The 23,038-nt window shown below is 40.8% G+C and overlaps 1 protein-coding gene across 1 annotated transcript in view; it reads left to right on the forward strand.

The window, feature by feature from the left end:
• Positions 1-23,038, forward strand: part of LOC138284114 (glycine amidinotransferase, mitochondrial-like) — a 179,329-nt gene that overhangs the window by 45,942 nt on the left and 110,349 nt on the right. The window contains exon 3 of the mRNA XM_069222553.1: positions 18,022-18,217. Within this exon, the coding sequence (XP_069078654.1) occupies positions 18,022-18,217 (196 nt within the window). The remainder of the gene's footprint in view (positions 1-18,021; positions 18,218-23,038) is intronic.

Below are 23,038 nucleotides of genomic sequence, written 5' to 3' on the forward strand. Positions count from 1 at the left end.
GAGTTGGCATGTATGCAGCCATTCTCTATTATGCAAGAGTCACCGTACCCTGCTGCTTCAAAACAGCAGCGATGCACAGCAACATGTGAGCAGGTGCTCCAGAGGAGTGTCCATTGTGCCTGCAGCCTTTTCAAGTTGACCTAAAGCCCAATGATATAGAAGTAGATTTGACGATTAAACAATATAAAATAAAGGAACGTTAGAAAATTCTAAAGCAAACAAAAGAGAAAAGAATCAGAAGCCTTCCCATAAGAGTGGGATGGGGATGGGGAGAGGAATGGGCATGAAGGTGGAACTGAAGCCAACAGAGCAAGACGTTAAACAGTCCCTTATTCAGTATAAGCACCTCTTTGGGAGGCAGAATACCGCCCCAAAGAAGTGCTAAATTGCCAGTAACATTAGGTAACAGATGAATACTCCACTGGGATAAACAAATACATGATTTACAAATTCTCAAACTAATGGCTGAAACAGGTAAGTACAAAAAGAGATAATAGTTGATAGGGGGGCCCAAAGCTCACTCTCAAACATGTAATAAAGAAAGGACTCACAACTGGTATCTGTGTACTATGATCCTATATTACATGGGAGCCTGTGATCCGGTTATAAAAGCCAGTCTTTAATTTACTTATTACAGGTGACATGATGTTCCTGGTCACTTGTAATAATTAAATGGACTAACCGCTCAACAACAATAACATATTTCAGTTGAGTTCTGATGTCACAATGCTTGCTACCAGAGGCAGCAGGCAATAGAAAAGGCAGGTCACAGCATAATTAACAAGCATTTGCAATGCAACAGGTATCGCATTCGTGAGAGTTTAGAGCTATTAGCGTTGTAAATGCCTAATTGGACTTTTCTTGCCACATAAAACCTGCCTCATAATTTGCTCTTTTCCGGGGCACATAATGCCAGTGGCCCTGTATATAACTAAAGCACTTCCCTTAACCTTCTTCCTCTACCTGCAGGAAATTTAAATGTTGCCATTTAGCCTCCTAATTTTGATCTGCCAGTCTAATTACAATATAATACCACTTTCACCACCCCACAATCAGAATTGCTGGCTAGCTAACACAATTCCCCAAGAAAAAGACACAAGACAGCCACAGAGGAGTAATGAGAGAAATCAACTAGAAGGGTCACCCAAACATATCAAGAGTGTTGAAACAGTCATAGTGTAATAAGGATGTTAAGTTGGCGTGAATCATGGTCATAACTGCAATAAGGAGAGATTATTAGAAAACACGAACCAAGGTTGGAAAAAACTTGGCAAGCCATAGCAAGTGCTGACAGGGCTGAATATCCACTTGATAGCCAAACAAGAGAATATTTGATTAAGTTACTTAAGCTTTAAAAGGCAAATAAGGTAAGCCAGAACAACAAATAAACTAGCACATTACATCTCTGATGACTGTCACGGGTGTCACATATCGCACTGCACACACACTGCATCATGTGCAACAAAAATAAACACAGGGAGAAAGAGTTGGATAGGACCACCCACAGTTAACTGCTTCAAATCTAAATGAAATGATCCTCATGCTTGCCAAAGCAGGGTATAAAAAACCTACACAGTTTCGCACACTCATTTCTCCCTCGTCACAAGCCACTGTTGCCAGTGAGGACAGCACTGCATAACACGTGTGGAAAGTTGTTAAAAATATATCCAGTAAACATTATTTTGACGTTCAAAACAAGAAAGAGCTGTACCATTACCAGAAATATAAGCAGCTTTAGACGACAGTAATCAGACCTGTGAGGGGGTGAGAGATCAGTCCAGAGAAGAGTATTGAGGAGGGGTTAGGTTTTTTCCTAATAGACTGCCCACATACACTCACCTACCTACGTGCAGTACTGGGCCAAGAAACCAAAGAACGCATATCTCGGTGAGTTGTAAGACACAGATTTGTAGCTCCATGTTAAGGCCAAGTATTACTTTCTTTAGGTACACTCGTTATACAAAAATTCATGCATCTGTGTTTTCTCATTAATAAAAATGTATACTTCTATAGCAGGGTGCCCTCCTTTCTTGCCAAAGACTGCCAGTCAAGCCTCAAGCTTTGAAGGACAACTTAATGCACTCTGGGAAATGTAGTCTATTTCCTTCTACTGAGCAAATAGGAGAACTCACTTGATGAGCATGAGACTGGAGAGGGGATCTGCAGCGCTGCAGAGTCACGTGGCGACCCCTCTTTCAGGAGGTAGATCACAATGTAACTTTGATTTCAATAAAGTATTATGGACTGGCAGCAACAATCATGCTGGTGTTTAATTTGCATTTTAAAATGTTTTCCTTAAGTACACAAAATGAATTACAAGCAGGGAATATCCCCTTTCACCGCCCCACCATCAGTGTTGCTGGCTGGCTAAAGGAATTCCCCCCCACACACAAGCATTATACAAGGAACAAACATAGCATAACATGACATAAAATTGCAGAAAAGCATCACACAACATTACATTGCAGGAAAGAGTGTAAAGAGAAATCTAAATCATATTGCCGATAAATGGGAGCAGGGAGGGACGGGCAGGGAAAGAAACAAGGGAATAGTGATGGAAACATGAATAGTTCATCAGGCAATAGTACTGTGGAAATTGTGAACTTTTGAAAGCCGTAGCACAGTGAGCTATGAATAGAATAATCTGCTGAATTATTACATTTTCTAGAGCAATAGGCTGCCCTAACCTCCAACCATCTGTGAAGAGAAAGAAACAATTGCAACCAAAAGTAGGTATCTTTCTTACCCTCCAAATGCACGTTATCTCATTCACCACTGTGCTGATTTTTTTTAGGAAGGCGACAAAGTAACTACGAAATATGGAAGCAGCCTTAATGGAGACTTGCTCCTGTACTTTTAGCCCGATTGTAATAGCACCAAATGGCAGAGAACACAATGTGGTCTCTTAAGCAGACAACACTATGTGAATGATCTTGCCCAGCCGAGCGGACATCTGTTTAACAATTCCTTATTGTAGTATCTACTGTAGTATCTTCTATCTATCTTCTTTTTCTATCTTGTAGAATGTATGTACCTTTATGATGTTTGTAATATTCTCATGTGGAATCTTGCTTGCGAGGTGAGGACAGTTGGTCCCTGCCCTCCTCCATGTGAGCAGCGATTCTCTGTGGGTCCTGTATTATCCTTATGAAAGAAATAAACTTCGATTTGGAAAAGAAGCTTTAATTCTGCGTCTGTCTGTCGAGCGCCAGATCTTACATTTTGGTACCAGGAGTGGGACTAAGTTTCATTTTCGCTTCTTGCTGTCGCCTCCAGGACCCACAGGATTTCCTTTTGGACTTGCTGAAGGAGGAATATTTTGGTGTTTTGGACTGTTTGTCTGACGTCAGGTCTCTATCTTGTGGAATCCCGCAGGGTTCATCTTTAAGCCCCACCTTGTTTAACATCTATCTGTCATCCTTGGCCACAGTAGTCGCTCCTTATAACCTCTCTATGGTCACTTATGCTGATGACACGCAATTGGTGGTTTCCCTCTCTAGTAGTAGGGACTCCCCCTCTGCCAACCTGGCCGACTGCATGAAAGATATTGGGGACTGGATGACCCTGTCGAAACTGAAATTTAATGACAGCAAATCAGAGGTAATGATTATAGGTAATGGTGCCCCTACCGCCCCTCTGGCTATGTACTCTGAGGCTTTTAACAGCCTGCCTCCTCCAATAACAGAAGTAAAAAGCCTCGGCTTTCTTCTTGACCCACGCTTAACTATGGAGCCACAAGCTAAAAGAATCTCCTCGATCTGCTTCGGCTTAATTAGAAGTGTCAGGAAGATTCTTGGACTTCTGCCATTCGCTGCCAGAAGAATTCTTGTACAAGCCCTAGTTCTCTCCCGCCTGGACTACTGGAACTCTCTATATCTTAGTTCTCCAGATTATGTAATAATGAGGCTGCAGGTTACGCAGAACGCGGCAGCTAGACTTCTCATGAATACCCCAAGGCATCTTTCCGCTAAACCAGCACTTGCAGCTCTTCATTGGCTCCCGATTAAGCAGCGCATTCAGTTTAAAGCTCTGTGTCTTGTTCACAGAGCCTTACACAATAAGGGTCCCCTTTCCCTTAGAAAACGGATCTTTCTTTACTCGCCCCTTAGACCTCTTAGATCTCGTTGTTCTCAACAGGTTTACATCCCTTCGTTCAAGAGATCATGGGGAGGTAATTCGTTCTCCATCAGGGCTGCTTGGCTCTGGAATGCCCTGCCCTTTGAATGCTGTCAGGAATCCTCTGAACTTCTCTTTAGGAGGAAGTTGAAAACCATTCTCTTTCCCAGTTAATCTGCTTCCCCTGGCTCTTCTGACATTCATGGTGTACTTTAGCGCTGGGATGCCCCCGGGTAGCCATGCGCTCTACAAATCTATAAACTAAACTAAACAAACTAAACTTTGGCGCGGAGTGGCTTATCTAAGGACTTGTCCTTTTCCTCTTCCACAATTTTTTTTAGTTTTTTTCTCCACATTGTTTTTATCAACGACCAGCCTTCGAGGCTTGTACCTGCTCCGCACCAGTTGCCTTGCAACTATCGCCTTGTGTCTGCTGGCTCACGGATATCTGAGCCGTTCAGAATCACTCCGGCCGTTGCCCAGCAACCTAAGGACGCTCGGAAAGATCTGAACCATTACAGTGAAGGGTTGACGTTGCCCGGCAACATTTCCCGCTGCTGACGTCGCCGTTGCCCAGCTATTTAAAGACGCTCAGAAGGATCTGAGTTGTTTCGGAGGACAGCTGACTCGGCGAAGGATCATTGTTCCGAATTCAGAACTTCAGAAATACTCCGCAATTTAAAGACGACGCATCATCCCTCGACACTCACATCTGACTCGGAAGGACCTTTCCTTCTGATTTCAGAAGTTCCGAAGGATACTCGTCGGTACTCGGCAATTTGAGGGATCTTAACTGTTCCGGACGACTCCACCGTTTCTTGCTTACAGTATTCTAGATATATGTATTTAGGCATTTCCTTTCTACATTTTCTTAATATTTTGGTTAACAGTTGGTTTGTTTGCCTTGTTACGTACACATATAATGGCTTCTAATGACAATGTGATTCATCCACCCCCTTCCTTACAAAAATCTGTCAAACTAGAAATCAAATGGAAACAATGGGTACCTACTTTTGAGAATTATTTACTAGCCATTGATGCTCTTCAATACAGCCCTGCTAGGAAATTGGCCTTGTTATTAAGTGATCTGGGCATTGAAGGTCAAAAAGTATTTGACAATCTTCCTCTAATTACTAATCCTGGAGCTGATAGTGACTGGGATGTATATCTTGAAGCCAAGAAAAGATTCAAAAAACAGTATTCCGATGAAGCTAGTGTACTCTTAGAGAGACACAGTTTTTTTAAAATGGAAACAGTTTCCAGATGAATCTGTTGAGCAATACATTGCTGCATTACGCATTTTAGCTTCATCTTGTGAGTTTGAAAACTGTCAGGATAGTTATATTAGAGATAAATTTGTTCTTAATTGCTTTTCTAAAAAAAATGCAAGAGAGATTACTCACTTGTAGGAATCCCTTATTATCTGAAGTAATAGACATTGCTAAAAGTATAGAAATATCCATTATCTCTACTCAAGCCATGAGTACTCATGGAGGTTTATCATCAGTTTCTTATATTTCGGAGAATGTTCCAGTCTCTGCCATAACTTGGAAGACAACTAAGAGCAAAAGAAAACAATTCATGTGTTATCGTTGTGGTTCAAAAAGTAATTTAGGTAACAATCCTGCATGTCAAGCTATTAGCAAGAGATGCACTACATGTGGTAAAATTGGACACTTTCAAAGCCTCTGTAGATCTCAATCTACTGGGTCATCTGTTGGCATACACTATGTTAATGTTCCTGATAGTTCTAATAGTGATATTCAGGATTGTACCAGTACATTTTCCAATTTGCTCCTCACTATTCAAAGTAAAGAAAGGGATGTCAAGGTTAAAGGCCCATTGTGTCAAGCTCTTATCAATGGTAAATCTATTACTGTGATGGCAGATTCTGGAGCGCCTATCACCATCTTGGCAGATAGGACTTTCTTCTCATTGTGGCATGATTCCGTCAAATTACAGCAACCAGACATTAATCCCAAACCATTTGGGGACAAGGAAATTCAGTTATTAGGTTATTTTCACGCAAACCTTAGCATCCTTGGCAGAGACACCCAGACTAAGGTGTATGTTGCTGTAGATGGGAGAGATTTAGTAGGATGGATGGATTTGGCTAAATTAGGCCCGCATTTAAGACCTGGTGAAGACGATCCTATTGTTTTGGGGAGTACACCCATCTTATCCTTGGATAAGGGGGATGATATTTTAACCACATTAACCTCTAAATTTCCAAATCTTTTCAAAGATGAGATTGGCTCTATGAAAGGATTTGAGCATGTTATCAGATTTAAAAAAAATGCCATTCCGGTCAAATACAAGTTGAGACCAGTACCTATTAGCGTGCAAAATGATTTGAAAAAACTCTTGAGTGCTCTCGTTAAGGATGGTGTTATCTCTCCCACAGACTCTTCAGAATGGGTCTCACCTATTGTTTTAGCAAAAAAAATATATGGTGAGTTACGTCTCTGTGTGGACTTGAGATCTTTAAATAACAACATCATCATTGACTGCCATCCTTTAACACGCATTCAGGCGATGTTAGCCAATATTGGATCTGCAAAATATTTTATTGCAATTGATTTGCACTCAGCTTATCACCAGATAGCTTTGAGATTAGAATCCCAAGAACTCACCACCTTTGTAACACCCTTTGTAGCTTATAAATACCTAAGACTTCCTTTTGGACTTGCATCCGCTGCAAGTGTTTTTCAGAAAACAATGGATGTATTATTTTCTGATATGTCTAATGTTCAGGCCTTTCAAGACGATATTCTTGTCTTCACTGATACTAGGGAACAGCATTTGGAAATACTGAGTAAAGTGCTGCGCATTTTAGAGGACACTGGTGTAACAATTAAGCCAGGCAAATGCAAATTCTTTGTTCAAGAATTAGATTATTTGGGACACACCATTTCTTCCGAGGGGATTAAACCTAAGTCATGCAATTTGGAAGCAATCCTTAAGGCACCGGCTCCTGACAATAAAGATGCTCTCAGGTTCTTTTTAAGTTTGTGTGAGTATTATGCTTGTTTTGTATCCGAATATGCAATTTTTGTACAACCTTTGAGGGACTTGTTAAAAAAGGGTGTTAGATTTCTTTGGACCCCTGATATTGATGCAGCATTTACTAAACTCAAACATCTTGTGTGTGATGCTCCTGCTTTGAGCTCCTTTATTCCTGGAGGTAAATGTATGATTACTTGTGTGGTAGATTGCTCTCATGATGTCAATGCTTGTTTTAGAATGTAAGGAATTCTGTTCCAGGTGTAGATGTCACTCATGACATCAATTTGGAATGTTTAGTGTGTGGTCATTTGGAGGAGACTCATGAGAGAGATGGACGTCTAGAGATCACAGTTGGCTGGGATGCTTAAAATAAAGAACCTAGGGCCAGATGTAGCAAACTGTTTGCGACTCGCAAACGGCAAAAATTGCCATTTGCGAGTTGCAAACTGGAGTTTCCTATTCAGAAATGCATTTTGCGAGTCGGGACCGACTCGCAAAATGCATTTCCGAATCGCAAATAGGAAGGGGTGTTCCCTTCCTATTTGCGATTCGCAGTGGTATGCAATTCCATCTGCGACCGCGTAGGCGGTCGCAAATGGAGTCGCAGTTACCATCCACTTGAAGTGGATGGGAACCCACTCGCAAATTGGAAGGGGTCCCCATGGGACCCCTTCCCCTTTGTGAATGGACCACAAAATATTTTTTCAGGGCAGGTAGTGGTCCAAGGGACCACTACCTGCCCTGAAAAAATTCCGAAACTAAAGGTTTCGGATTTTTTTTTAAGTGCAGCTCGTTTTCCTTTAAGGAAAAGGGGCTACACTTAAAAAAAAAAAATACTGCTTTATTGATAAGCAGTCACGAACATGGAGGTCTGCTGACTACAGCAGGCCTCCATGTTAGCGAGTGCCCATAGTCGATATGGGGCCGCAATTTGCGACCCACCTCATTAATATTAATGAGGTGGGTCTTTGCGACCCCATAGCGACTCGCAGACGGTGTCTGAGACACCGTTCTGCATACCAAATTGCGAGTTGCAATTTGCGAGTCGGAAGGACTCGCAAATTGCACTTGCAATTTGTTTTTTTGCTACATCTGGCCCCTACTTCTCAAACTTTCTTGGCGTATACTTCACATTTGGCGACGAGGGACTTTTGAAGCATCCTAACAACCTTTGCTATTTTGGGTCACCTAGGAAATTGAACTTTTACTCATTTTCAGGAATCGTATTTGGATTTAAAACCTACTGGAAGAATATTCGGACTGGGAACTGCTTCGTATTTCTGGTCAGGTCAGCGTTTACAATTTAAATGTTTTATTGCTTAAGGAACTCTTAAGCATTTCTACAATTTTCAACGTTGTATTTGTTCCCATCTTCGTTGTTGTCATCATTTGAATTATTATTCGGTGCTCGCATGCTGAAGAATTCTACTGCGCGCTGTGGAAGAAGAGTTATTGTGTACAGCTGACAGGCATCGCGCGCTGTCAAAACAGAACGTTCTTTTGAACGCGCTGAGAAGCAGGACGTTTTCTTTTCTGCACGCATCCTTCAAACTCATGCCTGCCGCGCTAACCCGAAGACGTGTTAGATTCCTGCTGTGCCCTCACGTAACTGGATACTTCATTTTTAGCGCGAGTTAAAACAATTTGTTTTATTTACCGAGCGCGCATACCATGCTCTGTAAGAAGCTGGACATTTCTTCTGGGTACTTAAACATTTAAAATAAAAGATAAATAAATACTAGAGGCAAAGATTACTTGCTCATAGCACTTGACAACAATTATACCTGAGTGAAATTTATTATTAAGGGTAGTACTATGCAGAATATTTCTCCTCCTCCTTTTTTTTTGACGATGCCCGGAGAACCACCCATAAAGTGGTCAAAATGGAAAAAAACCTTCCTTCATTATTCCAGAGTATGTGGAACTAACTTATCAAATGAAAGAAACACAGCATTGTTGATGCACTGTTTGGGTTGTGAAGGGCAGGAAATCTTTGAAAATCTACCAGACCCTGGTGATGAAGAGACTGACCTTAATGAATTTGAAATGTGTCTAAAAAAATTAGATTTACATTTTTTACCTAAAGTAAGCACTATTTTGGAACGTTACCACTTCGGAATGAGAGAACAAAAATCTGGTGAAAGTGTTGAAGAGTATATTACTGCTTTAAGGAAATTAGCGTCTAACTGCAAATTTGGCAGTAGTATTGATAAACGAATTAGAGACCAATTTATGTTGAGATGTTCGAGCGATAAAATAAGACAGGAATTGTGGAGCAAGGATGATCCATCTCTTCATGAAGTTATTACACTAGCTAAGACTGTAGAACACACCATGGCTTGTGTTGAAGAATTGGAGAAAGACAAAAACGTAAGCATAAATAAAATTACTACCAGGAAGGAACAAAATTCAAGGAAAGAGTCAAGCAGTGACAGAGAGGATGGGAAGGCTGATCAAAGTCAGTGGAACAAATTTAAGGAGGGTAGATGTTTCGGTTGCGGAAACAGTGGTCATTATGCGTCATACAGGAAATGTCAGGCGATTAATGTTACTTGCAAACTGTGCAATAAAAAAGGAAATTTTGCAAAATGTTGTAGGTCTGATAGAAATTCTCCATCTGTGAAGGTTGTAGAGGATTGCATATTGTCAGTAACTACATACACCGACAAGAAAAACTATCCGAAGGATACGGTGTTTATTGCAGGTATTGCAAGTGAAGTGCTTTTCGACTCTGGAGCGTGGTTAACTCTAATCTACAATACTTTATTTGGCGAGCAATTTAATCATAAAATTAAGTTGAAGTCACCGGATGTTGTTCCAGGAGCGTATGGAGGGCAAATAATCGAGTTAAGGGGATATTTTGAGGCAGATATCACTTTCAAGTCCAAATCTATTTTTGGGAAAGTTTATGTTCCTGTGAAAGGAGATAGTGTGTTGAGCTGGCCACACCAAAAGGAACTGAATATCATTTTAGACCCCAATTCGAGGACACCTGTCATGCTCAAGGATGAATTCATAGACAGCCTGCACAACATTTGTGAACTTTTTATGAATGATAAAAGAAGGAAAGATTTGCCTGATTTCATTGAAGAATATAAGGAATTGTTCAGCGATAAATTGGGTTGCTTAAAGAAATATTCACATCGCATAAAGATAAAAAGAGGTTCCATTCCTGTGACTACAAAAGTGCGATCTATTCCTATATCTATGAGGAATGATGTGGAAAAAGAAATACACAGATTGTGTGATGAAGGAATAATTTAACCAGTGGACTCTTCGGAATGGGTTTCTCCTGTTGTCGTTGCACACAAGCCATCTGGAGAGATTAGGTTATGTGTTGACGTGAGGAACCTTAATAAATGTGTGGTCAGTGATCGATTTCCATTGCCTAACATAACAGAAATGGTCACAATGCTACATGGATCTAAAATCTTCAGCAAACTTGATTTGACTTCGGCTTATCATCAGATCATGCTGCATCCAGATTCACGGGACTACACCACCTTCATTACCCCTTTTGGAACATTTAGGTTTATCAGGATGCCTTTTGGATTGGTATCTGCTGCTGCAGTATTTCAGTGTTTGATGTATAATCTTTTTGGGTCTGAAACTGGTGTAAAGTGTTTCCAAGATGACATTTTGATACATGGACGATCTGAGGAAGAGCATGATATGAGAGTTAGGAGAGCTCTAGCTATACTAAGAGACCATCGCTTGACTCTCAAGTTGGAAAAGTGTTCCTTTTGCAAGACTGAGGTTGAGTATTTGGGGCATAAAATTACAGCGAAGGGTTTGTGTCCGAAGGATGAATTGATCAGCAATATATTGAATCTGAGTGATCCTGAGAAAAAGGAGGAATTATTGTCCTTTCTTGGGATGGTTGAGTTTCACGCCAAGTTTCTACCCAATTTAGCTTCGAAAACAATTCACATGAGAAGATTACTTAAAAAAGGGATAGAATTTGTTTGGGATGATGAGTGCAAGAAAGAGTTTGATAAGATAAAAAGGGAACTATTGATGATTGGAAATTTGAATTCTTTTGATCCTGATAAGACATGTGTGGTGATGACGATTGCCAGTGTGAGAGGTTTAGGGGCAGTGTTATTACAGGACATGGGTGATGGTGATCTTAAGCCCGTGGTGTATAGTTCCAGAACTTTACGAGGAGCAGAAATTAATTATTCTACAATTGAAAAGGAAGCTCTTAGTGTTTTCTGGGCAGTCAACAAATTCAAGAATTTTGTATGGGGTAGGCAATTTCAGATTTTCACAGACCACAAACCCTTGGTGGAAGTATTTACAAAAAAAGGGCTTGATATGATTTCCAGCAGAATAAGTAGATGGGTGATCAATCTACAGGATTATTGTTTTGATATGTTCTATGTTCCAGGGTCTAAAAACAAGATTGCTGATTGTTTGTCTAGACTAAGTTCTGAAACGGAGGGTGGTTTGGAGAAGGGTGAGGAAACAGATTTCAGTGTGTGCAGTGTAACTGATGGTGTTGTTGAGCATAATGAATGGTCGAAAGCAGTAGCTGAAGATTCTGTATTGCAGCAGGTGTGTGAGGGACTTAGGTATGGATGGAATAGTAATGTTAAACATGATAAGGAGTTGGGAGGATTTTGGAGGGTAAGAGATGAATTGTCTATGGAGAGCGACGTGGTTTTGCGTGGTCTGAGGTTGGTGGTCCCAGCTAGTTTGAGGAACTAGATTATTGATTTGGGTCATGAAGGGCATCAAGGAATGAGTAGAACGAAAGCCAGGCCAGGATTCGCCTTAATTATTGGTGGCCAGGTATGGACTTAATGATAGAAAGAATTATAAGGATTTGTCCTGATTGCTGTAATAGCGATAAGGTGTATAAGACTAGAATACCGCCAATGTGTATAAGAGACATGTCTAACAAACCTTGGGAGGTTGTTGCAGTAGATATTGTTGGACCTATTCATGGTAAAGGTGGATCCAACTACATCTTGGTTTTAATTGATCAGTTTTCCAGATGGGCGCAAATTGGAATCTGCAGTAGTATTGAGACTAGGAGAATCCTAGAAGTTTTTGAGGACATCTTCAGTCGTGAAGGGTTTCCTGATATGATTGTGTCAGACAATGGTCCACAATTTGTTTCTACTGAAATGAAGGAATATCTACAGAATAAAGGGATTAGACATAGGAAATGTTCCTTGTATGATCCTGAAGGAAATGGTATTGTGGAAAGATTTAATAGATGTGTTAAAGAATGTATACAGTTAGAGTCTATATCCAACAGGAACTGGAAGGTGGGCCTCAAGAAATTTCTTCAAGCTTATAGATTCACACCTCACTCTACCACAGGAAAAGTTCCTTTTGAACTTTTTAGAGGTCGTAAGGCCAACACTCTTTTGGCACCAGGATGGGTGTTTTGGGGAAAGAATGATAGTGTTACATGGAACAATGGAAGTAACACACTGGAGAAGAGGTGTATACAAAAAAGGAAAGAATACTTTGATAAAAAGAAGGGCACGTTAGATATTGGGGTGGATGTAGGTGATCAAATTTTGGTGAGGAAAGCATCACTATGTAAGGGAAGTAGTAAGTTCATGGGGCCATTTGAGGTAATAAAACTCTTCAGGAATGCGGTCAAAGTTAAGGATGGAAGAGTGTGGAATATGAATCGTATTGTAATCTCTAGGAAATTCTCATGATTCTATTTTGTAGAACTTTCCGTTATTGTATGTCTGTTATTGAAATTATAAAATAACAGGAGAAAATTAGTGTTAGACCTTAAGATACGGAAAGGTTAACTATTTGTCTTTGTTGTTTATTTATTTTTCATGTTCTTGTATTATCCTGAATCTAAGTTGTTAGAATTTTTATTGTGTTAAAATATGTTAAGAGGGAAGGTGTGTGGTAGATTGCTCTCATGATGTCAATGCTTGTTGTAGAATGTAAGGAATTCTGTTCCAGGTGTAGATGTCACTCATTACATCAATTTGGAATGTTTAGTGTGTGGTCATTTGGAGGAGACTCATGAGAGAGATGGACGTCTAGAGATCACTGTTGGCTGGGATGCTTAAAATAAAGAACCTACTTCTCAAACTTTCTTGGCGTATACTTCAACTGTGGATGCTAGTGCGAAGGGGATTGGAGCTGTGTTTAACCACTCAGTTAATGAGAAACTCATCACCATGATGTTTGCATCCAGAGCTCTGTTAGAAGCAGAAACTAACTATAGTACTATTGAGAGGGAAGCACTAGCTTGTGTGTGGGCTGTTCAAAAATTCAAAACATTTTTATGGGGGAATTCTTTTGAGATACACACTGATCACAAATCCCTTGTTTTTTTGTTGAAAGGAGATGGATTAGGTAAAGCTTCCACTTGTCTTGTTCGTTTACTTTCTAAAATGCTGGAATATGACTTTACCATCAAGTATATTCAAGGAGGAAAGAATTTTCAAGCTGACTGTCTTTCACGCATGCCTCTGCCTTTTACAGAAAGTATTCAGAATGACTACGAATGTGTTGTTGCTGCTATTGATGCCGTCAATGACCTTAACGGGTACATTTCAGAGCTCGAATGGGTGAATGCCACTGCTAGTGGTGACATATTATTGAGTTTTATGAATTGTTTGAAGAAAGGCTGGCTTCCATTCGTAATGTTCCAAGCTCTTTGAAACCATTTGCTCAAATTTCTTCGGAATTGTCTTGCAAAAATAATATTTGTGTTCGCAATGAATGGTTTGTTCCACCTGCTAGCTTGAGGAATAGAATCACAAAACTAGCTCATGAAGGGCATCTAGGCATTACTGCTACTTGCAGAAAGTTACAAGAGCGTTTTTGGTGGCCCTCCATGAATAAGCAGGTTGAGGATGTGATTAATTTGTGCCCACAATGCTTGGTTTCTAACAAGCACTGGAAAACCATTCTGAAACCTCTTCAAAACGTTCCCTGGCCTGATCAGCCCTGGTGTAAAGTAGCATTAGACTTTGCAGGTCTGTTCAATTTACTACCTGATCCACTAGATTCATGATAGTGTTAATTGATTATCATTCAAAATGGATATACTACTCCTTTGTGGATTCTCCCTCCACTAATTTGGTTATTTATTTTCTTGAAAATGTTTTTACCTTAGAATGGGCTCCGAGGGAAATTGTAACAGACAATGACACTCATTTTGTATCCAAAGTGATGAAAACTTTTCTTGCCAACTATGATATCACTCACCTGCAAGTTGTCCTATATAGTCCTTCCACGAATGGCTTAGTGGAAAAGGCGAACCTTTTCATCAAAGATAGAATACAGTCTGCTCTTTCTTCAGGAGTTGATATTAAGGATTTCATTAAGAAGAAATCGCAGAGTACCATTCCACCCCTCATTCCACTGCTGGAGTTACTCCCTTTAAATTGCTGAGAGGAAGGAAGTGTAGATCAAGAGCAGTACCCAGTCGGCTTGACTCTTTGCATTCTGAAATTGTTAAAAGAGAAAACTCTGCGCACTCTATCAGGGAGATGGTAGGGAACAAGCAGAGGAAGCAAAAAGAGTATTTTGATTCCTCAAGACACACTAAGGTTAGAGACTTTATTGTGGGAGGTTGGGTTCTGATAAAAAAACCTTGTAAAGTAAGGAAAGGAGATTACACATTCACACACCCTGTTAAAGTAGATAAAGTCACGAAGAATGCTGTTTTGGTACGTGATAAGGGTTGGTGGAATAAGTCTAGACTTGTCCCTATTTCTGATATGCAAGCACAGGTTTATGATAACACTCATGTTTCTTCTGATGAAAGCTCTGTTTGGGTTGAACCTGATAAAACCTGTATTAGCACCTCCACTTCTCCATCATCTGAGATTGATCCGCCTCTGAGTTCTTGTAGTACCAATGTAACAAATGTTTCTTCTTCCTCTGAATACACTGCTGATGATGTTCAACGTACTTTGAATGTTTGTTCTCCTGTGTGTGACGAAGCAAATTCTCAGAATGTACCTAGTGCCATTAAGGATAAAAGGATCTGTAGATTCCCTTTACGTCTCCAAGACTACAATTTAAATCGATTTGTTATATAGGAGGGAGGTGTTGTAGTATCTACTGTAGTATCGTCTATCTGTCTTCTATTTCTATCTTGTAGAATGTATGTACCTTTATGATGTATGTAATATTCTCATGTGAAATCTTGCTTGTGAGGTGAGGACAGTTGGTCCCTGCCCTCCTCCCTGTGAGCAGCGATTCTCCGTGGGTCCTGTATTATCATTATGAAAGAAATAAACTCTGCTTTGGAAAAGAAGCTTTAATTCTGCACCTGTCTGTCGAGCGCCGGATCTTACACTTATTGTTTCAGGGAGATCATGGAAATACTGCTGCCTGTCATTTTCAAATGAAAGGAATAAAACAACAATTAAAAAAGAGGGTAAAGTCAGGCAGTATCGCTTACGCTTTTGTGTGAGTTGCGGCAGTGGGGTGCGAGGCTAAGGCTGTGAAGGGAGTGCTTGTTTCCCCTCGGCTGGCGGAGAGGGCCCAGCCGGCCCTCTGAACTAATTGTGGCTCACTCAGGAAAGTCTTCATTAGCACTTGCCACACGTGCACACCAGATGTGTGGAGAAGGGGGAGCGGGCGGGAGCCGAGCACCCAAGAATCGACTGTCTTTTTTAACCTAATAATCTGCCTTTTGTTTTGAGGGCTATTGTGCTGGATGAGAGGGGAGGAGAGTGAGATGGGGAGCCCCCTGAATGCTTTCTCCTGAAGAAATTGCCCTTGCCAATGAATGGAATTCATTGTGTGCGGAAAAAGAAACAAGCATTTGGAATGCAATGGTGTCGTGTTTGCTTGAGTTAGAGCTCTTAGCGTTGTAAATTACTGACTGGACTTTTATTGCCACACAGACTGAAAATAACAAAAGGAAGAGAGCGAGGGTGAGCTGGCCCTGGAAAAGCCCCCCTCTGCTGTTGGTTTATGTTTACAGAGGGAGCTGGTGGGGAGGAGTAACTGAACAAGCACCCACACTGTTGAGGTGAAACAGGCACATGCCAAAAAAAAGTCCCTTACAGAAGAGATAAACAGGACATCGCGTAATTACACAGTACTTTGGGCTGCTCCCAAAGTGAAAAAAGGCAGAATAAAGAGGCAGAACTGACCACTAGAAAGCAAGGATTTTTGAAGGACACTGCAACTAACCAATGTAAACGCTGGAACTCACTCTATAGTATCCTTAAAAGTATAAAGCAGTCCAAACACTAACGCTCGACCTGAAAAATTAGAACTAATTGTGACTTTCCCTTCTGCTCTGTTTTTCTAGATCAAGAGTGATCAAGAATGAAAATCAGACAGGAGATATTTCTGGCAACATGTTATTTTTTACACACTTTAGGTAATATAGGGAACATAGAGGCGCTCTGGATGTTTCAACAAATTCTGAACTACTTCACTTGTATTTACCTAGTTCTAATATCTTTTTGCAACAAATATCTAACTGCTTTTTAGTGTGTTTACTTTTTCACCAGAGATTCTAATTTTGTTCTTCATGTTTATTATTTCTTTCATATGAAAGAGCACCACATGTAGGAATTAAGTGGTTTGTGGATTTTCTTTGTAGTTTTATGTAGCATGGCCTAAAGTCATCAGAGCTCTTTACATGAGCACCAAATTACAATACACGAACTCAGGGATTTTTTAGGCACAGGGACATTATGTGATTTTCCCAGAATCATAGAATATTGAGCCAGTATTGGGACTCAAACCTGGTTCCCCACTTCAAACGTTGACAGGTCTGCCCATTAAGCAACATCTCTCCCCAAGGGTTTTGGTGTGGCTACGTATTATAAGGAATAAAGTACCCCTGCTGCACATTACAAGGGTATTATAAGGCACCTTGGAGTTTCATGACCCTATAAAGGAACTTGGCCTTGTTCCACTGTATGGTCACAGAACTCCTCTGTGACTTGTAATATCCTTGCACAGCAGGGGATACTTTATTCCATATATATTGCAATCTCAGATTGGTGGTGACATTAAAATGTACAAAGCTGGGTGGTTTGTAAATGTCACCATAACCTTCAGCTAACAATATACGAACGTTTCACAAAAGTTACCCGAAGTATGTGTTGTATATTACATGTTTTCGCACAATTAGCATGAATGCTTTTTTCAAACAATGAAAGGTTTATTGAAAGCAGCAAGTGAAATACTGAACTATATTATTTGATTGTCTGTAGTAAAAAGAAGAGGGAATATTTAATTACGTAGTTAAGAATACATGGTTCCAGGTAAAATAGACTTTTCTTTCTAAACACATTTCATTTTCTCTACAGGAATCAGAGATTATGGAATCTACTGCCAGCAATTTCGAGCTAATAATGGCCTTTGATTTGAATATGTATGTTCTGGTTCCATTAATAGATTATTGATCAAACACTATGCAGTGGTTGTGCACGGGGATTCTTTATGCTACTCATGCAGTATTCAGCTAACAATGGACCCTTATTCCATTTAGGAATTTTAGATGTTGCTTATCTTTCACAAATAGAGTGCTAACTAAACAATGAACATTTGCTAAATCCACAGGTGTTTGAAATTTACACTGCCACGTTCATCTAACAATTGTCCGTGATTGCAGTTTTAATGTTCTGGTTTTGCACCAGCTTTCATGAAGAGGCGACACAGTAAACAATGGGCAAAGGAATACATCTTCAGAGGCTGTCATTCTGATGTCACTATCCCAAAACAATGAAGATATTTCACATGTCCCTGTAAAATGTTTTTTTTTTAAATCAATTGAATTTTGTGCAATTAAAGCACTTAAACATTTTAGAAAACATGCTCTGCAAAATAGTGTTGCACTGTTTTATGATGTCGTTTCATTGATCAGTAGAGTTGGGAGAGAGACCTTGTGATTGTTTTTGTTTCCCTTTAATATGTCCTATTCTCTTTTAGGCCACCTCTAATGAAAAAAACTGGCAATTTTTCCAGAAGCATGGGGGTCAGAGTTTCCCTCGTGAACACGTCAAAAAAGCCATTTCCGAGATAGAGGAAATGTGCCAAATACTGAAAATGGAAGGAGTGACCGTTAGGAGACCAGAAGTAATTGACTGGGCAGTCCAGTATAAAACTCCAGACTTCGAGTCTTCAGGTAAGCCAAAGTGTTATAACATGGATACTTCCCAAAGCACTTAAAGAGCACCAGTAAGAGATGGTTTGCAGTTTTTAAGCTAAATATTTAGCATGCCTCTAGGATTCTGTCATTCAACGGTATGAGAGTCTACTTTTCGCAGAGGTTTGAAAGATCGAGGTGCTATTCATCCTGGTATTTGAATCTGGTCTGTAGGTTTACCATTATGATGCATTAATCGAGATGGCTTTTGTAAATCCATCACAGTAATCTAGTGTTGTTTTACTGCTTTCTGCCTAGTACTGTACATGCTAGATCTTGTTAACCGGCTGTATTTAGTATATTTTCCGTTTTTGAGTTCCACTGCTAGACCAACATTGTGTCTGCGTTTTTTACATAATTGAAACAAACCAGATAGAACATTTTATGATGCAGAAACCAAAAAGTTGATTTATTGGGTGATTTACATACAGTGGTGAATTTTCTGTAACACCTAATAGAGATCAGATTTTAGTAATATAATAGTGCCATAGAAGTTAGCTATTGTGACAAATTAACCTACATTCAAAGCCTAACAGAGAAAATAACACAAGTTGTAAAATGTGCACATTAGATTTATGGTGGACCATGTGGCCGCCAGTCGTATAAAGCACTATGTTTTAACATGAGATATTTTCTATTCATAATAATTGAAGTACTAAAATGAGTTAACATAAAGAGTGTTCTTATTAAGATGAATATTACAATGAAAAAATTAAATGAATATGAATTATTTGTACATATGCTGAATTAAATAGATTTTATTAACGTGAGTTACATGTGTGCAGAAAAATAAATGCACGTTTAAAACTTGCTCTAACATGTCATAAATAATGTTTGGAATTAAATAATTTGTTTTGTACATTTTAATTGAACTGAAAGGTGTACAATAGGCTTATTAGTGTATTGAGTGTATTAACGTGTACTAAGACTTTCTTATTTTGACTAGGCCTCAAAGATTCATTTTGCAGCATGAGTGGAAAATCACCTGTTTATTTTGTTTCCTCTTCCCCTAATTGTTTCCTTAGTTTGCTAATGTGATGTTGAATGTCTTATTGTATTGAAGGAAAGGAACATGTTTGTTAATGACAATGTTGCATTATTTGTTCTAGCTGTCGAACAAGACAGGAAACATATGATTCCCATGAAATTGTATTAGTTCATTTAGTGTGCCATGAGGGAAGATCCTGAAATTGCAAACATCTAGATAATGTAATCTTTTGTTGTAACTGTGCGAAATAATTGAAATGACAATGCACTTTTACTGAGAAAATCTGGAATAGTTGCAAATCTGATGGTGCCATCAACAGCCATTGGACACGGAATCTGAAGCCTGAAGTGAGGCCACCTGAAGGACCAGTCAGGAGTATTGTGGTTATTTTAATTAGTGAGTTCCTTGGGAGTAGTCTCTTGCTTATAAAAGCAACTGGCTGATCATGTCCATCATCATTTTACTGGGAAAAGACCTCTCCAAGTCCCATTTCAGAAGCATCTGTTTGGACTATTGATTGCCTGGAGTAGTCTGGTGCTTGTAGTACTGGGGCTGAGCACATAACTGCCTTCAGAGTGTCAAAGGCCTTTTGACAACTCACTGCCAGTTAACCTTTTTGGACATTTTCTTGGAGGTTAGTTCTGTGAGGGGGCAACTACAGTGCCATAATCCTTCACAAACCTCCTATAGTACCCAGTCAAGCCAAGGAATGCCCTGACCTGTGTCTGGATTGTGGGAGCTTCCCAAGCCAGAATAGTGTGAATCTTGAGTTGGGTCAGTTGCACGTGGCCTCCACCAACCAGGTAGCACAAGTAGACAACTTTCCCCTGCTCTATCTGGTACTTACTGGCCTTGAAAGTGAGGCCTGCCTTTTGCAGAGCCTCAAGGCTTTTCCCTAGGTGGATCAAGTGATCCTGCCAGGTGGAACTACAGGCAGCTATGTCATCTAAGTAAGCTGCACTAAACGTTTCCAGTCCAGCAAGGACTTGGTTCACCAACCTCTGGAAGGTGGCAGGTGCATTCTTTAATCCAAAGGGCATACTAGTGAACTGGTAATGCCCACTAGGAGTAGAAAATGCTAACCCCTCTTTTGCTCCAGGGGTCAGGCCAATCTGCCATTACACAGATGTTAAATCCAAGGTACCTAGATATGTGCCCCTAATCTGTCTATGAGCTCATCAGCTCTTGGAATTGGGTGTGCATCTGTTTTTGTCACAAAGTCGAGGCCCCTGTAGTCCACACAGAACCTCATTTCCTTTTTCTCTCCATTGGAGTGAGGCTTGGGGACTAAAACTACTGGACAAGCCCAGGGACTCTCAGAGGGTTCAATGATACCCACATCCAGCATCTTTTTAACTTCTGCCTCCATATTCCCTCTGAAATGGTCTTACTGTCTATAAATCTTGTTCTTGACAGGTAAGCTGTCACCAGTGTCCACATCATGGGTACACCAGTTTGTCTTTCCAGGGGTAAGAGAGAACAGTTCAGCATACTGGTTGAGAACTTGCTTGCAATCAGTTTGCTGCAGTCCTGTGAGGGTGTCTGATAGGACCACTCCAGCCACAGAACCATCTTGTGGGTTGCTGGAGAGGAGATTGGGGAGAGGCTCACTCTCATCTTCCTGTCCCTCATCTGTAACCATGAGCATGGTGACATCAGCTCTGTCATAAAAGGGTTTATGCAGTTGACATGGATTATTCGTTTTGGATTCTTGCAACTTCCAGGTCAACTAAGTAAGTGTCCTCCCCTTTTCTCCCAAGTATGGGATAGGGCCCAGACCATTTGTCCTGGAAGGCCCTTGGAGCAACAGGCTCCAACACCCAAACTTTCTGCCTGGTTGGAACCCCATCATGGCAGCTTTCTTGTCATACCAGAGCTTTTGAAGCTCCTGGCTGGCCTGAAGATTTCTGCTGGCTTTCTGCATGTACTTAGCCATTCTAGAACGTAGGCCAAGCACATAGTCCACAATATCTTGCTTGGGCTCTTAGAGATGTTTCTCCCAGCCTTCCCTAACAAGACTTAGTGGTCCCCTAACAGGGTGCCCAAACAAAAGTTCAAATGGAGAAAACCCTATTCCCTTTTGTGTCACTTCCCTATAGGCAAACAGCAGACAAGCAAGCAGGACATCCCATCTCCTTCTAAGCTTTTCAGGGAGTCCTCCAATCATGCCTTTTAGAGTCTGCTTAAATCTTTCAGCCAGCCCATTGATTTGTGGATGGTATGGGGTGGTGAGCGTATAGGTCACCCCACTATCCTGCCACATGTGTTTTAAGTATGCAGGCATGAAGTTTGACCCTCTATCTGATACTACCTCCTTAGGAAACCCTACCCTGGTGAATATACCTGGGAGGGCTTTTGCAACTGCAGGTGCAGTATTGGGCCTAAGGGGTATAGCCTCAGGATACCTAGTGGCATGATCCACTACCACAAGTATGTATCTGTGTCCTGATGCTGCTGGATGGTCAAGGGTACCAACAATGTCAACCCCTACCCTTCCAAAGTGTACCTCAACCACTGGAAGTGGCATTAAGGGGGCCTTTAAGTGCCCACCTTGTTTGCCACAGGCCTGGCAGGTGGGACAGGACTGACAAAAGTCCCTCACTTTTTGGGACATTCCTGGCCAATAAAAGTGGTTAACTAACCTACTCCAAGTCTTGTTTTGGCCCAAATGCCATGCTAGGGGAATGTCATTGGGTAGAGTGAGGAGAAATTCTCTGAAGTTCTGTGGCACTACCACCTTCCTGGTTGCACCAGGTAATACTAGCTCCTGTGTCCCTCAATGCTTCTATTTTCTCCCCATTAATCAAAATGTGCTGCCTGTATTTTTGCATATTACTCGGGCAGGCAGCACAGGATAATTCTACCCAAACCTCAGTGACTAATGTTGATACGTGTGGACACTGACATGGTCAAGCCACACCTCTGACCCCATCTGGAGATTGGCAACTGAATTTACAGCAGATTGACTAGAGGCATTTATGTTCTTACAGCCAGAGTCTCCAGTTTGGTGTCCCTTAGTTTTTCAGTCTTGGCACCAAGTCCTACCAGGGTCCAAGTGTCTCCCTTTGTACCCACCCATGGACTGTGAGGAGTCTCTGGGCCCACCCTCCTGTGCAGGTTTTTGGGGGCCTTGAGAAGACTGTTGTTTTTGTCCCATATTTCCCTTGGGGAGGAAGGAGGAGTTTGGCCTCTTTCTTTTGGTCTCCTGCACCTGTGGTAGTCTTGGTCACCCTTGTTTCGACCCAGTGGTCTGCCTTTCTCCCCAATTCATGAGGGAAAAGTGGACCCAGGTCTACCAGATGTTGATGTAGCCTGTCATTGAAACAATTACTTAGCAGATGCTCTTTCATGAACAGGTTATATAGCCCATCATAATCTTGTACCTTGTTTCCAGCTAACCAACCACCTAGTATCTTTACTGAATAGTCCACAAAGTCTACCCAGATTGTCCTCTGGGTTTTGCGAGCCTTCCTGAACTTTATTCTGTACTCTTCAGTAGTACAGCCAAAGCCCTCAATCAGGGTACCCTTCATGAGGTCATAGGAATTAGAATCTGCCTCTTTCAGTGTCAGAAGCCTATTCCTGAACTTTCCTGAGAAAGCTCCCACAAACAGTGTGTCCCAATGTTTCTTTTCAATTTCCCACCCAATGCAGGCTCTTTCAAAAGCAGAAAACCATTTGACTATATCATCCCCTTCAGTGAAGGGAGAGACAACTCCTTTTGGGAGTTTAATGTTGAAATATTTCTCCCTCAACACTTGTATGCTGCCACCAGAGACGGGTCCTAAGCCCAACTCTTTCCATTGTTTTTC

Source organism: Pleurodeles waltl, chromosome 3_1 (assembly GCF_031143425.1).
Source record: "Pleurodeles waltl isolate 20211129_DDA chromosome 3_1, aPleWal1.hap1.20221129, whole genome shotgun sequence".
Lineage (NCBI taxonomy): Eukaryota > Metazoa > Chordata > Amphibia > Caudata > Salamandridae > Pleurodeles > Pleurodeles waltl.